The following is an 18,076-nucleotide window of genomic DNA, read 5'->3' as shown; positions in this document are numbered from 1 at the left end:
CTCTCAAACCCACTTGCCTAGAACTGGGGTAGATTACTCACAGTATTATTTATATTTCATGTCTGGCTCCCTCTTGGAGCCCAGTATTTTGTTTGTTAGTTTTTCTGTGTCCCATTCCCATTCAAGGCTCCATTCCCAACCTCCCGTCCTTTTCTGGAAAACTTGAATTTCTCTGTTAATCTTCTATGAGGAGTCTTCTAATTCTTTGTCACATGCAGCTTTGGTGTGGTCAGGGACAAGGTGTTCTCAAATTTCCTGCAAGCTTTCTTTTGAAGTAAAACATAAATCAAACATTTCAGCTCACTGAAGTTTCACAATGTGAACCCACCCATGCAACCAGCACCCAAATCCAGAAATGAAATATTACAACCCACAACTCCTCTTCATTCCTCATACCAACCCCTATGACTCTCATCTTAGGGTGAGCACTTTCTTAACATCTAATGCCATAGATTAATTTTGTCTGATTTTAAACTCTATATAAATGAATGGCACATTATATTGTCTTTTATATTTTGCTAATTTTACTTATCATCATGTTTATTATATTTGTCCAATTTATTACATGTAGATATAGTTTTTTCATTCTCATAGTTTATGCAGAGTCTATTGAATTAATAAACCACAATTTATGTATCCATTCTACTGTTGACGGACATCTAGACTCTTTTGGTGTTAGCTATTTATGATAAACATCACTGTAAACATTCTTGTACATGTCTTTTGGTAAAGATACATGTGCCATACTATTGGGTATATTCATAAGAGTGAAATTACTAGGTTATAGCATATGCCTATCTAGCTCTAATAGGTACTGCTAAAATCTAGTTTCCCAAGTGCTTGTACCAGTTAATAACCCCACCAGTCATTCACTGGAATTCTAGTTGTTCTCCATTATTTCCAACAATTGGAAATTTTTTTAATTTTAACCATCATGTTGATAGATAGTATTATCCCATTTTTTTTATTATTAAGGGTTAATTGACCAATGGCTTAAAAAGTGCATAAATATACAGTGTGATTTGTTTTGTCAAATGTATATTCCTCTGTCACTAGCACATCTATCAGTCTGTTGGGTCCCTCTCTAACAAAGCTACTCCCCAGACTTTTTCAGATACTTGTTAGACAGAAGAACTCCTGAAAACTAATAACTAAGCTTTCGGTATTTTTTTACTTGTTTTTTTTTTTTTTTTTTGGTTTTTAAAATTCATCTTCTAGTTATTTTAATTATAAAAGTGACATGATTATATTGTCATTCATGTTCATTTTGTGATCCACCAAGTATTCCTGGCCTAGTTCTCTATTCCATAATTCTGTGACTAATTAATGTCTATAATAATTGTGCCATCTTTATTGTTAAGGAATAGGCATTCTAACTAAACATATAATTGGTATCAAGCACTTTGATAGATACATTGTATTTATTATTGCTAATCCATGCCCAAAACCTCCAAGAACACTTATTATCTACCTTTTAGACACAATGCATTAGAAACTCAGAAAGATTAAATAATAGCAGAGTCCAGAAAATATGTAATTGAACAAGATGAGAACCTAAAAGTATTTAATCTACAACATAAAAAATGTATGGTTTCCAGGAATAAGCCACTCCATAACTTCCAGGATTTGAATTTTAGAAGTCATAGACAAGGAAGAGAAAGAAGCAAGGCTGCACAGCTCCCTCCCACCCTTTGCTTGGCAATCTAGTGTGGCTTCTACTAGTATTCTCTCATCCAGCCATCCTGAGGATACTGCTGTGACATCCTCTTAACTTGACATGGTTTGTTTTCCAAGTTAAAAATCTTTTGAATACTTTGGTATGAGATGTCTGCACTCTCATAGAAGAATGTATGGTCCTGAATTTGCAGAAATTTGCCTTTTACAAGGCTGCATCCTCAGAGAAGAGCATGTAAGGCCCAGGTGCCTTTGGCCTCTCCTGCTTGTTTACATTGCCATAGAAATTTAGAAATTCAGAAGGTCCTTAAGTAATGTTGTTTCATTCAGTGTTGTTCTGTCCTAAAGTTGATGAGAAAAAAATTTTGCATTCCCAGAAGGGGCCACTGTCTGCCCATTCTCCCCTCATCTGCATGGACTTTCCTCCCACATCCCAAACATGAGCAGGTTATGTGAATTGGTGCATCTCAATTGTCCCAGTCTAAGTGAGGTGTGTGTGTGTACCAGTGCATCCTGCGTCAGAGGGCTCTCCTGTCCAAGGCATGTCTCTGCTCTGTGACCAGAGCTGTAGTGATGAGTTCCGGCCACCATGACCTTGATTGGAATAAGTAGATTGGAAATAATTATCTTACTTGTTTATATTAATCTTTCTTAAATGTATGTATAACTCACATTTATTTCAATTATTAATATTAAGAGCATTTTGGGCCTTCATTTAGAAGATTTTTTATGTTTTTGTGACCAGAAATATGCACATAACTTTTGTTTATATCAATTAGCCTATGGTAAAATTGTTTCCATTATACATCATTGCAATTAAAGTCAGTTTCCAATAACCTACTGATGAAGTTAAGTGACTTACTGTGCTCTTAACCAGCTCCCAAGGAGAGAAAGAATTATTGTTACTTTTCTTATAGTTAAGTGAAGATACTTAGTTTAAACTGACACTTTTCATTGAGTCTTTGCTTCAAAAATATAGTTTCTTTTCATTTTTAAAAATCATCTTTTGTGTCTTTTAGAGTGTTCACCAATGTTTCTAATATAGGTTTTGCACATTTGTTAATTTTAGCCAATTTGTTTTGGTGGTGTTCTCATTATTTATTGAGTTATAATTGACAGATAATATAGTACAGGTTTAAGGTGTACAAAGTAATGATTTAATATATGAATATAATGTGAAATGATCACCAAAATAAGATTAGTTAAAACATCCAACATCTCATGTGGTTACAGTTGTTTGTGTGGTGAGAACTTTTAAAAGCTACTCACATAGTAACTTTCAAAGATACTACACGTATTGTTAAATATAGCCACCATGTTGTACATGACACCTCCAGAACTTACTTATTTTATAACTGGAAGTTTATACCTCTTCACCACCTTCACCCATTTCTGCCACCCCACGTGCCCCATTCAAGGAAACCAACTTTCTAGTCTTTGTTTCTATAAATTTGGCTTTTTTTTTTTAGATTTCACACATAAGTGAGATCATAATATTTGTCTTTCTCTGTTTCATTTTGCATAGCACACGGTCCCCAAGGTTTATCTATGTTGTTGCAGATGGCAGGATTGCCTTCTTTTTATGGATGATTTATATTTCATTGTGGATGTATACCAAAACTTCTTTATTCATTCACTCATTGATAAGCACTCAGGTTGTTTCCATGCCTTAGCTATTGTTAATAACACTGCAATGAACATGGGAGCACTGAGCTTTTGTCTTTTTGATAATAACTATTGTAACAAGTGTGGGGTGATATTTTATTTTGCTTTTGATTTGCATTTTCCTAATGATTAGAGATGTCCTCTTTTTCATGAACCTGTTGGCCACTCTATGACTTCTTTGGAAAAATACATATTTAAGTCCTACAATCATACTTAGTTGGATTATTTGATTTCTTCTTTTGCTGTTGAATTGTATGAATTCTTTACATCTATTGAATAGTAACACCTTTTCAGATATGTGGTTTTCAAATACTTTATCCCGTTCTTTAAGTTTCTTATTTGTTTTGATGAACATTTCTTTTACTGTGCAGCATTTTAGTTTGATGTAATTCCACTTATTTATTTTTGTTTTAGTTGTTTGTGTTTTGGGTGTCATATCCATCAAATTATTGCCAAGGCCTATATCAAGGAGATTTCCTATGTTTTCTCCTAGGAGTTTTATGGTTTTGGCCATACATTTGTTTTTAATTCATTTCAAAGTAATTTTTGTCAATAATATAAGCTAGGAATTCAATTTCATTCTTTTGCATGTGAATATTCAGTTTTCCCAACACCAGTTGTTGAAGGGGCAGCTTGTTGAAGTTTTCTGTTGAGTATTGTTGGTTCACTTGTCAAATGTTTGTGGACTACATGTTTATTTCTGACCTCCCAGTTATGTTTCATTGGTCTATGCATCTGTTTTTATACCAGTATTATGCTGTTTTGATTACTATTGCTTTGTAATATAGTTTGAAATTAGGATGTGTTATGCCAGCTTTGATCTTCTTTCTCAGGTTTGCTTTCACCATTCAGGGTCTGTTGTGATTTCATATAGGTTTCAGAATGTTTTCTATTTCTGTAAAGAAAGCCATTGGAATCCTTTTTAATTTAATCTTTATTCTATTTTCCATTACCACTTAGTCCCCTTATATCTTCCTACACCCCACAATCACCACACTGTTGTCCATGTCCATGACATTGGAATCTTACTTAATAGGGGTTTCTTTGAATGTCTACATTGCTTTTTCTGGTATAAATATTTTAACACTACTAATTCTTACATTCCATGAACATAAGATACCTTTCCATTTATTTGTGTGTTTTTTTTTAATTTCTCTAATTTTTAAATTTTTTTCCAGAGCTTTCCCTACCTTGGTTAAAATTTATTCCTAAGTATTTTATTATTTTTGGTGCTATGGTAAATGGGAAAATATTTTTATTTATTTCTCAGCTATCTTATTTTTAGTTTATAGAAATGCAACTGAGTAGTGCAGCTACAACTTTAGTAAATTCACTTATTAGTGCAATTGATTTTTGGTGGAGTCTTGTATTTTCTATATATAAGATCATGTCACCTGCAAAGAGAGATAATTTTGCTTCTTCCTTTCTGATTCATATTACATTTTATTTATTTTTCTTGCCTGACTGCTCAACTTAGGACTTTTAGTACAATGTTGAATAGGAGTTGTAAGAGTGGGCATGAATAAAAAATATATAATAAAGATTATACATTTAAAAAAGAAAAAAGTTTTCAATCTTTCACCAGTGAGTATGATATTATCTGGGGGCTTTTTGATATATTTTTATATAACATCTTGGTCTGGGCAATTCATTGCAAAGGAATCTTTGGCTATTTCTATATTTCCTAAAATTTAGGAGTTATCTCTCTACTTCCGTTAATTAGAATTAATGTTAGATAGAATAGATAGGTAGAACATATAATGTTAGCTATCTTTAAGTTGTAAAATATATTATTTAGAGTTCTGAGAATTATCTTTTAAAGTCTTCTTTATATCTACTGTCTTTACATTTTTTGTTGTTTTCTACTATGAATTCTCTCACTTTTGTTATATTCACTCACATGTTAGTCATGTTTTATATTCACCCTTGTCTTGATTATTTACCTTGCTTTGGCAAGTGTGACTTTAGTGAATGGAATACAAGAAGTCTATTAAAAATTAAAGCTTACTCTCACTGCTTTGTGATCCATTTGTTTTGTGATTTAATTTATCTGGCGTACTAAATGGTGCAGTACACATAGTTCCCAAGATCTTCACCCACAAAGATATTAGCCAGATTACTGCAAAACATTGCTGCAAATTATGCCCCTTAAGATCAAGTAGCCCTCTGTGATCCATATTCACATGACCATGAACTAGATCATCCCAGAACAATTCTGCTTATTTTCATCCAAATTGTGAGCAGAACCATGAGCTAAATAGAACATTATTATTTTAAGACAATAAAGCTTTGGGAAGTTTGTCATTCCATAATATAAATCTAATAAAAAAGACTTCTAACTTGACTTACTCTATTTGTTAAATCCTAGAACTCTACCTTGCTTTCATGTCTATATAAGCACTTTCTTTTCTGCACATTAGTAAGCAGTGCCATGCTACAGATGTCTAACTGGCTTTCTGTGGTTAAAAAGTAAAGTAAAAAAATTCTTCAGTACCATTAACCTCTCCTGTGGTGTAAATTCTCCTACCTGGACTAAGTTCATGCTACTGGTACTATAATAGCTGTCTTTGAAAAACTCCTAAATATTAACAATGAACTCTCATGAACCTGAGGTAGTCAACCCCATATAACCTCTGGCAGATCCAGTTACAACATCAACCTTGATTTATGTCAAAGTTTATGAACGCAAGTTTTATTATACAGAACAATTTTCTCTCCAACACATTTTGCAGATTAATATCTGGGCCTATAAATATTAGACCCATATATTTCATAATATAACAAATATAAGCATATAATTTTTTTTTTTTGCTTAGCAAAACAGAAGCTACTCTTTCTTGAAGATATCTATCCCCCAAGAGAAATCTTGGGGAATAAATAAATGCAATACTCTGCAGTTCATTTTTGAGAGGCACAGCATGTCCCATCTCTACTCTGTATATTATCAATATATACATTTTAATATACATCATTTCTCACTCTTCAGGCATCTATCAATGCCCATATTCACCCTCTTTTCCTCCCTTCACTTGATGGGTTGAAACACACATCAATGTCACTAATTTGGGTTAAGACCCTTAACCTCATAGAGTCCTGTACATTTCTTAGGAAGCTTCTACTCATGCCTTATAACACATTCACGTTTTTAAAACAGGCATCTTGTTTTCTAAATCTCTCTCAATCAGTCTCCTTGCACCATATCTTGAGTACCTTCTAACTACTTGTTGCCATTAGATATATTCAACATATATAATCATAATCAACTTAATTCTTTTAAACTACTCTAAAAATTTTGTTTTTATTCACAGAAAGCTAAGTAAGTTTCTCTTTATTTCATGTATATTCTTTGAAAATATACCTTTCTGGTTCAAAAAATACATTCTGTAATGCCACACAATCTCCACTTTCACTTCACTTAGTACAAACTTGGATGCTCATAGTGTAAAGAAAAGAATTTTCATTTCAAAGAAATCATCTCATTTATTGCATCTTTTAAACTCCACTTCTTTGTGTGTTATTCTTGATATTTAGTCCACCTTTTCAAACACAGCCAGCTACGTAAAAATCAACCTTTAACTTTCATTCTTTTTAAAATTATTTTATTGTTGTACAATTATAGTTGTCTGCATTTACCCTGCACCACTGCCTCCCCCACTGGCCCCAGCCATTCCCACCTCCCTCCCCTGCTTCCACCCCCCCCCCTTGGTTTTGTCCATGTGTCCTTTACAATTGTTCCTGAAAACCTTTCCCCCACTCCCCCATCATTCCCTCTCACCTCCCCTCTTGTTGCTGTCAGATTGTTCTTAATTTCTATGTCTCTGGTTATATTTTCCTTGCTTGTTTCTTTTGTTGATTAGGTTCCACTTAAAGGCGAGATCATATGACATTTGCCCTTACTGCCTGGCTTATTTCACTTAGCATAATGTTCTCCAGTTCTATCCATGCTGCCGCAAAGGGTAAGAGCTCTTTCTTTCTTACTGCTGCATAGAAAGTTGTGTAAATGTACCATTTACTGATGGGCACCTAGGTTGCTTCCAACACTTGGCTATTGTAAATTGTGCTGCTATGAACATTGGGGTGCATAGGTTCTTTTGGATTGGTGTTTCAGGGTTCTTAGGATATAATCCTAGCAGTGGAATTGCTGGGTCAAAAGACAGTTACATTTTTAGTTTTCTAACTTTCATTCTTAATTTATATTTCCATACTAAGCATTATACTTTTCTTATATGTCAATTTTTATTGATTTTATGATCATATTAATACTATTGATCAAAATAATAGTATGAATTATGTTATATTTGGAAATGTGGAAATGTCACTATGCTATTTCTCAATATTGATGTCTACATGGTGTATTTATGATGACCTACCTTTTGATGAAATCTTCAGTTTTGTATTAAAATCTATTATGATTTAACCTTCCATGGAAGCATTTTTCTAAACATTCAGATTATTCTGATGGTTTATTCACCTTGCAATTGCTTCTGTGAGAAGCCCTTGAAGCCAAGGTCAAAGTTTCTTCAAAGAAGTCTTTCTAATTTGAACTTTAGTTGGAAATCCATATGACAGCTGACTGTGTTAAGAATTTTAAAGAAAATTGCCAAGTGAAAACCAGCAATTATCTTTACTGTAAACTTCTTTGTAAAGGAATTAACTTGTACAGGTGAGCAGAGATCTTAGAAATCTAGCATTACATGAACATATGTGTGGGGTGGAGAGTTTGCCAAGTCTTCAGATTTTCCTACTTTCCTACTCCTGTTACATGCTCTTTTTTGAAGAAATAAGTCAAGTTTTAGTGAAAGCTTGTACATCAGAATTTCAGTTTTTACTTTGTTTAAGGAGTCTGATGATTTTTTACTTTCTTGGCAAGTGTAAAAAAAGGGGGGGAATGATGTTATATTTCATCCAGAATTTTAAATATTTCAGTTTTACATGAATAAAAACATGCCAACCCTTCTAAAAGTATTCAACCTATGTTCCTATCTACAACCTCTACATAACCTATGTTCTATCTTAGTTTTCTCATGCAATAAAATAAATGAGGGATATTTCTCTAATAACACATTTTTTAGGTCAGTATCTGAGCTGTGTTATGTATCACTCTGTTCTTTAGCTTTGTTTGTACTGTTTATAAAATATCATGAACCTCATCCTATGGTCAGTAGATAACTTTATCAGCTTTTCTTTTATCTTATCACTTCTGGGTTGTTTATCTTGTATAACAGGACTTTTATACTCTAGGAATATAATGTTACATCAATTTTCTTCTAGTGGATGTACGGCCTTGTTGATTCTTCTTATTTCTGACTCTTATTTGGTCTTTGCTTTCTACCAGTTTCCACCAGAACTTATTCAAAGCCTAGTTATGCAACAGAGTACTTCTCTCCAATCCTTGACCCTAGATTTACCTTTGTATCTCCCAAACAAATCCACTCTGGACTTTTGTTTTATAGCAAAACAGAAACACTCTCAAGGAATTTAAAATTTCAATAATATTGTCTCTTTCAAATTATTGAATTTAATATAATTTTATAACTGAATATAACCCTTGATATAACTTGAAACACAAATATATTAATATTCTCTCTTACTTCCAAATGACACTTTTTAACCTGCTAACCATCATTCTTAAAGACTTCCTTAAAGCATCATTTCTTCATTTCCATCCTCTACCAAGCAACCTCCATCATGAGATTTGCCCCTCCTCAGTTCATCTCTGCCATCTAAGATCCATCTCACTTACAGGTGTCCAATAAGTATTGGCTTAACTGAATTATTTTCTGTAACAGCATCTAAACTCATTTTCAATTGTAATAGCATCTTACCTATCTCTTTATTCTATGCACTTTATATAGAATCTGGCCCATGTTAAATGCTAAAACTGCTTTCTAAAAGTATGAAATCCTAAAGGATTTGAAGAGGAATTGGTTTGAGTAGGTGGATGATTGGACACAAAATCTATATTTCTATATTTATCACCTCCTTGAGATTCATGGGCTAAATTGATATCTCCACAGACTTGTGCAATCATTAACTCATACATTGCAGGTCACAAATCATCCCATACCTACTCCTTCTTTAGTGTTTCATGGTTTTTGCTAAAGTCATTATCACACTGGGGTTGCTTGAGTTATAAACTGAAAACTTTATTTTTTAGCTACTGGTCACCTCTTCTCATCCATCATAAGACTTTCATTCTATGTTTTTTACTCACAAACCAGTATTATATTCTCCCTGAGGCTCCTATCAAATCTTGCCTTCCTAATATTTATTTTTAACCTGTTAACATAAAAATAAAAAGTCAAAGTAAGAGGCAACAAGTATTTATTTGAGATATTTTTTAAAATTGAAATCTGGGAGCATAGGGTCAGGAAGAAACCCAAACTGTGTCTCGCAATTACGAGGTGAGGAAAGTGAACTTTTGTGATAAAGGTAAAGGAAATAATTACATGAATAGAAAAAAGAATTTTATTGGTGTTAATAAACTAAGTTATTCTTTAGCTATACATGACTGGTTACTGATTAAGAATCTCCCAAGGACTCCAAGATGGTGACTGAGTAGGTAGATATTATACATACTCTTCCAGGCCAAAACTAGAATTATAACTATAATATAGAGCAATCAACTTGAATAACAAACTGAAGACTAGCAGAAAAGAATCCTCATAACCAAGGATTTACAGAAGAAGCCACATTGAGATTGGAAGGAAGGGCAGAGATGAGAAAGGAGCTGGCCCCACTCCCAAGGAATATCTCAGCTGCAGGGGATTCCTCCTAAAGCACGAGTTCTCAACTCCAAGCCAGCCTCCCCATCCCAGAGTTCAACAGCCAGAGAGAGGTAGCCATACAATATCTGACTGTGAAAACCAGCAAAGATTCTGCTTTTGAAGGAGAGACAAGAGTCTGCCAGAGACACAGGCACCTTCTTAAAGGGCCAATGCACAAAATCTCACTCATAGCTATTCATCCTGGGCTCTGGTGGAGGGAAGGCAGAGCAGACTAGAGTCATATGAGAAGCACTGAGGTTTTTGGCCTAGGGAGAGAGCTGGAGGGATAGCAGCCAAGATCGCTCGCTATGCTGAGTTCCTCTCCCACACTGCAAATGTCATCTTTCTTGGGTGGAACATTCCCCTCCTTACAGCATCAGCCTGGGAAAATGCAATAACCCTACTCTCTGGACTCCCTGTTGTCTGACCCTGTAGATCTTGTGCCCCACTGAGGAGTCAGCTGGCTGGCCCAGGGTGTAGAGGTCTGGGCAGGTTCATGGGATGTCAGTGACAGAGTGGTGTGTCTTTGGGCAGGAGCCATTTCCCCTACTTTCACATGAACTTGACTGGTGCATCCTTTACCATGGGAGATCTGCTAGCTCCACTCTCTGAGCTCTTGTCAGCCCCACCCTCCCAACTCCTGGTGGTTCCATCTGCCGAAGTCTGTGCAGAATTCAGGACAGGCTGAGTTGTGAGGCTCTGGGGCAAAGCCACCCCCCTACTTGTCCTGATACACGACTTAGGGTTAGAGCCTAATCAAAGCCTCTTCCTCACAGGAGATCCATTAGCCCCATCATCCCAGTTCTCAGTCTTTCCTTGCTGAGATTGAGCTCTGGGCATAATCTGGGCCAGACTGAGTCGTGTGGTTCTAGGTGCAGAGCCCTCCCTTTACTTGGCCAAATCATGATCTGTTTGGGTATGGTAAACTCTGCTGGCCTCACCCTGACAACTCCCTGAGACCTCACTGCACCATAAATGTATATGATTACCCAATGGGTGGCAACTAGACTGGTATATAATGGAGCATTTGTTGAGTGGCCTCAAACACATCACTGGTACCAAATTTGAACCAGTATGAATCTGGTGAACACCATTTGCCCCAACCAGTGACTCACTGAGAACCTACCTCAAAAAAAACCCAAGTACTGTTTGGCTTAGTCACTGCTTTTTCAGTGACTAAGTGGAACAGGCAACCTGCAGGCAGAGGCAGGCAGAGGTGGATTTCAGGGTACCTTGAGACTTTTGTTGACTGGTTCCTAGACCTGATTCTGATAAATGCCAGCCTTGGTCCTTTATACACACAACAAAGCTCAAAAGAGGCAGACACAAATTATGGATCTAATATATCCAACAAAGATATCATATAAAATTGGAAAGGAAATAGTTTCCCAGACAAGAAAAAACTAAAAGAGTTAGTTACCACCCAAACAGTATTACAAGAAACATTAAAGGGTCTTCTTTAAGAAAGAGAAGGAGGTGAAGGAGAAAAAGAAGGAAGAGAAGGAGAAAGAGAAGAAAAGAGGAATATAATTAAGAGAATAAAATGGCAAAAAATACATACCTATCAATAATCACTTTAAATGTAAATGCTATCAAAAGGTATAGGGTAGCTGAATGGATAAGAAAACAAGACCCCTATATATGCTGTCTACAAGACATCACCTCACTATGAAAGATACGCACAGACTAAAAGTAAGTGTATAAAAATGATATTTCATACAAATAAATTTTTAAAAGCTGAGATAGTAATAGATATAACTAACAAAATAGACTTTAAAATAAAGGTTATAATAAGAGACAAAGAAGGACACTGCATAATGATAAAGGGAGCAATCCAACAAGAGGATATAACCTTTATAAACATTTATACATCCAACATAGGAACACCTAAATATGTCAAGCAAATCTTGATGGACATAAAGGGAGAGATTGATAGTTATACTGTCACAGTAAAGGATTTCAACACCCTATTGACATCAATAGATAGATTTTCCAAACATAAAATTAACAAAAACCATGGTCTTAAATGGTATAATAGATCAGATGGTTTAACTGATATTTTCAGAGCATTTTACCCCAAAGCAGTAGATTATACATTCTTTTCAAGTGCACATGGAACATTTTCAAGGATAACTAATATAGTAGAACATAAAACAAGCCTCAGTAAATTTAAAAACATTAAAATAATATTTATTAAGCATTTTCTCTAACCATAATGGCATGACACTAAAAATCAATTACCAGAAAAAAAACTAAAAAAAACACAAAAACATGGAGGCTAAATAACATGTTACTAATCAATTAATGGGTTGAAGCCCTGGCTGATGTAGCCCAGTGGATTGAGTGCTGGCCTGTGAACCAAAGTGTCATGGGTTCAATTCCCATTCAGGACACATTCCTGTGTTGTGGGCCAGGGTAGGGGCGCCTCAAGAGACAACCACACATTAATGTTTCTCTATCTCTCTTTCTCCCCCACTTTAGAGAGGAGTCTCTAAAAATAAATAAGATCTTAAAGAAAAAGAAATGCAGAAAACAGTTAATGGGTTGAGAATGAGATCAAAGAAAAAATCAAAAGATATCTTGAAACAAATGAAAATGAAAACACGATGACCCAGAATCTATGGAACACAACAAAAGAGTCCTAAGAGGGAAATTTGTAGCATTACTGGCTTATCTCAAAAAAAAATCTCACAAAAAACCAATCTAACTTTAGCCCTGGCTGGTGTAGCTCAGTGGATTGAACTCAGGCCTTCAAACCAATGATCCCTGGTTCAATTCCCAGCCATGGCACATGCCTAGGTTGTGGGCCAGGTCCCCAGTAGGGGACACACAAGAGGCAACCACCCATTGATGTTTCTCTCCCCTCTTTCTCCTTTCCTTCCCCATCTCTAAAAGTAAATAAATAAAATATTTCGAAAAAAAAGAATTAACTAATTTTTTTTAAATATTTTATTTATTTTTAGAGAGGGAAGGGAGGGGGGGAGAGAGAGAGAGAGAGAGAGAGGGAGAGGGAGAAACATCAGTGTGCGGTTGCTGGGGGTTATGGCCTGCAACCCAGGCATGTACCCTGGCTGGGAATCGAACCTGGGACACTTTGGTTCCCAGCCCGTGCTTTATCCACTGAGCTATGCCAGCCAGGGCTTAACTAATGTTTAAAAAAAAAAAAAACAATAACTTTACACTTAAAATAATTAAAAGAATTAGAATGAGAACAACAAAGTCCAAATTAAATAAAAGAAATAATAAAGATCAGAACAGAAGTAAACAAAATAAAGTTTAAAAACAAAAAAATCAATGAAACCAAAAGCTAGTCCTTTGAAAAGATAAGTAAGATTGATGTACTCTTAGCTAGACTCATGAAGAAAAAAAGAGAGAGGACCCAACTAAAGTCAGAAAAGCACCAAAGAAATACAAAGGATTGTAAGAAACTATTATAAACCTTATATGCCATCAAATAGGACAATCTGGATGAAATGGATAAATTCCTACAAGTATAAATCTTCCAAAACTAAATCAAGAAGAATCAAAACATGTGAATAGAAAGATTACAACTAATGAAATTTAAGCAGTAATCAAAAACACCCAACAAACAAAAGTCATGGAATGGATGGCTTCACAAGTTGAATTTTACCAAACATTCATAGAAGTAACAACTACCCTCAAACTATTCCAAAATTTTCAAGAGGAGGGGAAGACTTCCAAGCTCATTTTAAGAGGCCAGTGTTATTCTAATTATAAAACCAGATAAACACAATACAAAGAAGGATAATTATAGGACAATAATTCCTGCTGAACAGAAATGCTAAATTCCTCAACATAATATTAGTAAACCAGATCCACTGCTCAGTGAAATAAATCAGTCAGAGAAAGACTAGTATTATATGATTTCACTTAAATGTGGACTCTAATTAACAAAATTAACTAACAAACAATATAGAACCAGACTCATAGATACAGAGAACAAACTTCAGCTGTCAGAGGGGAAGGGGCTTGGCAGGTTGGTTGAAAAAGGTTAAGGATTAAGAAAAAAAAAACAGAAAACCTCATAGATATAGACAACAGGAGGGTGATTGCCAGAGGGAAAAGTAGGTGGGGGAGGTGAAAGAGGATAAATGGGGGATAAATGGTGATGGAAGGAGACTTGACTTGGGGTGGAGAACACACAATACAATATACAGATGATGTACATTGTACATCATAAAACTTATATAAGTTTGTTAACTAATGTAACTTCAATAAATTTAATTTATAAAATTCAAAAACCCCACAAAACTATAAACATTTACCCCCCCCCCCCAAATGGCCATTATTATCAGTTCTTGTTGTCAGGATATATGCTTCCTGTTAGTTTTGTAAACTGTTGTCTATAAGACTATGTTTGGCTCAGTCCAAAGGTTTTTTTGTTCAGTTCAAGCATTCCAAAGAATTCAAGGAGCAAGATGTGCAAGGTCTTTCCTCTGGGATGGTGGCTCCAACTCTATTTTGAAGAAGCCATTTATATAAAATTTTTCACACCTTAGACATTTTTTTCTCTACTACTAAACTCCTATTTAGATGCTAGAATTATATTATTAAAAGGTACATATGATTATATTCTGAACTTGATTTGAAAAATTGAGTAGTCCTCATTTCATGGAGGTCAAAACTGAACCCAAAGTATATCATTCAAGGCTCTCTATAATGTCTTTTTTTAATTAATGTTTTTTGTATACTGTATAAACCTCCACTCTATACAAACTGAACTGAAAGCTCTGTACTTAAATGCCCATGATTTCCATATAGTCATTCTTTCTCTCCTTTTCTTCTTTTTACCTTCAAAAACTTCCGTCTCTCACCTTTGTGTCTGGGCTCAGCTGAAATGCCTCCTCCAACTTGAACCTTTGTTTAATTGTCTTCACATTGGAGTAACAGTATCTTCTGCTGCCCTGAAACACTATACCTCTGTATAATATGTAGTATAGTCTTCTTGTCATTATGTAATGCATGTGTCTTATCTATATACTAGCAATGCTAGCATGTAACCAGTTTTATGACAAAACTCACTGTTTCCCCAAATTATCAATCACCTTGTTCCATAGGATATATCATATTATTTACTGAACATACTTAAATGAGTTACTCTATTGTATTTAAAAATTGTCAAATAAAAATATTTTCTCTTTTAACATATTTGAAACAAACTCTAAGAATGCTGCAAACATTTCCTACAAAATGTTTAAATAATATTTCGTATCTCCTCCTGAACAAGTATCATGCAGCACTATGCCCAGTGAACAGTGACAAAGTTCTCTGCATGTGTCACTAACAAAGGAAATTAATTTTTAACCTTACATCTAAATTGCCACTTTACCTCTGTGCCCAGCAAATATTCAGCCTCTGCAGGGCAGTGTGGGAAAGAACTCTGTCATGGTGTCTGAGAAGTGGATTTCAGCAGTTTTGGTGCTGCAGCTCTGCTGCACTGGCTGTGGATTCTGTGGGAAGGTCCTGGTATGGCCCTGTGACATGAGCCACTGGCTCAATCTAAAGATTATTCTGGAAAAACTCACAGAAAGGGGCCATGAGGTGACTGTGTTGGTTTCTCCAGAGTCTATCATCATTGACTACAGCAAGCCTTCCACGCTGAACTTTGAGGTGATACCTATGCCTCATGACAAAGAAGTTGCTGCAAATACATTAAATGACTTTTTAGATTTGGCTACTAACGTCATACCAAAATTGTCACGCTTGCAGGCAGCAATGAAATTGCAAGAATTTATTCTTCAAGTGAGTGGAAATTTAAAATTTCTGTGTGAGAGTATAGTCTACAACCAGTCAATCATGAAGAAACTCCGGGAAACCAACTATGACGTAATGGTTATAGACCCTGTGATGCCCTGTGGAGAGCTGATAGCTGAGTTGCTGGAAGTCCCTTTTGTCTACACACTGAGGTTCTTTACGGGTGGCACTGTGGAGAAGTACTGTGGAAAACTTCCAGCTCCACCTTCCTATGTGCCTGTTGTCATGGGGGCACTACCAGACAGAATGACTTTTATGGAAAGGGTGAAAAATTTAATGTTTTCCATTTTCTTTGACTTCTGGCTCCATCCATATGACATTCAGCTTTGGGACCAATTTTACAGTGAAGTATTAGGTAAGCAGTTGCTTTTCATTCTAAAGTAGTTATTAAAAGAAACTTAGAACATTTAAGAAAACTCTGGGAAAATGGAATAACTGTATTTTAAGACATTTTCAGTTTTTAACTGGAAATTCAGTTTTAACTTGAATTAAAACTAATGTCCAGCTAAAAGTCTATCATTTGTAGCAGCAAACTATTATCAATATTAATGGGCAAGAGGAAGCAAGAAATATTATTGTGGTTACTTTTTCATTACAGTCATCTAATCACTTTGCGAGATACCTTGATATTTAATGGATTGTTATCAAAACAAAAAATATATAAAACATACTAACAAATGTCAATCTAATGGAAAATGTATTTTTTGTCAGATGTATGATATCATAAATAAATGTCATACACTGAGTTTATAGTGGAGGAGGTTTGACTTCTTACCTGTAAAAAGAGCATAATGTTTGTTGTTTAATAGTAAGATGATTTTACTTTGCTTGACTCCATCAATAAACTAAAGCTTGAGGTGTATTAACTCTGGGATTAAGTTTGGAATGTATTTTACTTTGAATTTTGGTGCACAAATTTTGAGAATTATAGATCATTACTTTCAAAATTTGTATCATTCTTTTGTTGGACCAGAGTAACTGTTATTCTTGTCTCTCTCATAAATTTATGATAAAACTTCAGTAAGTCCTATGCAAACTGTTTTATAATAGCTAGTGATAATGAAAAGTTTCCTAGGATGTTTTATACATCTTGTGGGAGTATTGTACAGGAACCTGAATAAAATAATTAAAACTCGAAAAGACATTAAAGTTTGAGTTTTTGAAAGAGCATTTTTTTTACTTCACTGATCACATATACTGTATATATTTTCATTGCTTGATCTTTTAAATAAAAATAGCTTTGCTGTGCAATTTTCACATGTAATGATCTCATCTAATTCCATCAACTGAGGTTGGCTTCCACTTCAACTACTTTTGAGAACCAATAAGGAACATGAATTAACAAAGAAAACATTGCACTAAGTATTAGGAATATTAACTAATTTAACTCCTGCCTATATTAGTTTACCAGAGCTGCCATAGCTAAATACTATAGACTAGGTGATATAAATATAAGAATTTTATTTTCTCACAGTTCTTGAAACTAGTAGTGCAAGACTAAGGTGTAGTTAAGGCCAATTTCTCTGAGGCCTTTCTCCCTGACTTATAGATGACTACCTTCTTGCTATGTCCTCTAATCATCTGTCCTCTGTGTGTGAACAAACCTAGTGTCTCTTCCTCTTCTTATAGGAGACCAGTCATCTTGAATTAGGTCCCACTCTTATAACCTCATTTAACCTTAGTTACTTCTTTAAGGGACCTATCTCCAAATGCAGTTAGACTTCAACATATGAATGGTAGAGGAATACAATTTAGTCCATAATATTAATTTTCCAACACATAATTTTTTCACAGAACTGATATTTAAAGAAATTCACCTTAGAAATCCTTAGCTTTACATATGACTTGAATTTATGTTCTATTTATTTCACAGTAAACAATTTAACAATCAATAAGCACTATCTGGGTTCAGGCAGTGTGTTAAGCGCTATGGATTCAAAGTAAATAGGACCTGATCTTAGACTCAGTTCTACCGTTAAGAAGTAAATGCAAAACATAGAACTGTAAACATATTCTCTATTTAGTGATATTTTTGTAGTTCCAATTAATAACTTTGTAGAGTTGTTTGTCATATTATGCATTAATAGAGAAAAGATATAGGATTTTGTATATAAAATATTGCAGAATAAATGTAGTCCTTAGAATGATAACAAATTTTAACTATCATTTTTGACAGGTTTTTCTTTTGCTGTAAG

At 34.8% G+C, this 18,076-nt stretch overlaps 1 protein-coding gene across 4 annotated transcripts in view; it reads left to right on the top strand.

Annotated features, from left to right (window-relative positions):
• LOC114491764 (UDP-glucuronosyltransferase 2A1) overlaps positions 1-18,076 on the top strand; it is a 59,880-nt gene that overhangs the window by 22,958 nt on the left and 18,846 nt on the right. The window contains exon 1 of one of the 4 annotated variants that reach the window (XM_028506040.2): positions 15,483-16,236. The exons of the other annotated variants lie outside the window; for them this stretch is intronic. Coding sequence (XP_028361841.1) covers positions 15,513-16,236 — 724 coding nt within the window. The 5' untranslated portion in view covers positions 15,483-15,512. Of the gene's footprint in view, positions 1-15,482; positions 16,237-18,076 lie in introns of those variants that run through there. 4 annotated transcript variants of the gene reach the window in all.

This window comes from Phyllostomus discolor, chromosome 1 (assembly GCF_004126475.2).
Source record: "Phyllostomus discolor isolate MPI-MPIP mPhyDis1 chromosome 1, mPhyDis1.pri.v3, whole genome shotgun sequence".
Lineage (NCBI taxonomy): Eukaryota > Metazoa > Chordata > Mammalia > Chiroptera > Phyllostomidae > Phyllostomus > Phyllostomus discolor.
This window is presented reverse-complemented; position numbering and strand designations above follow the sequence as displayed.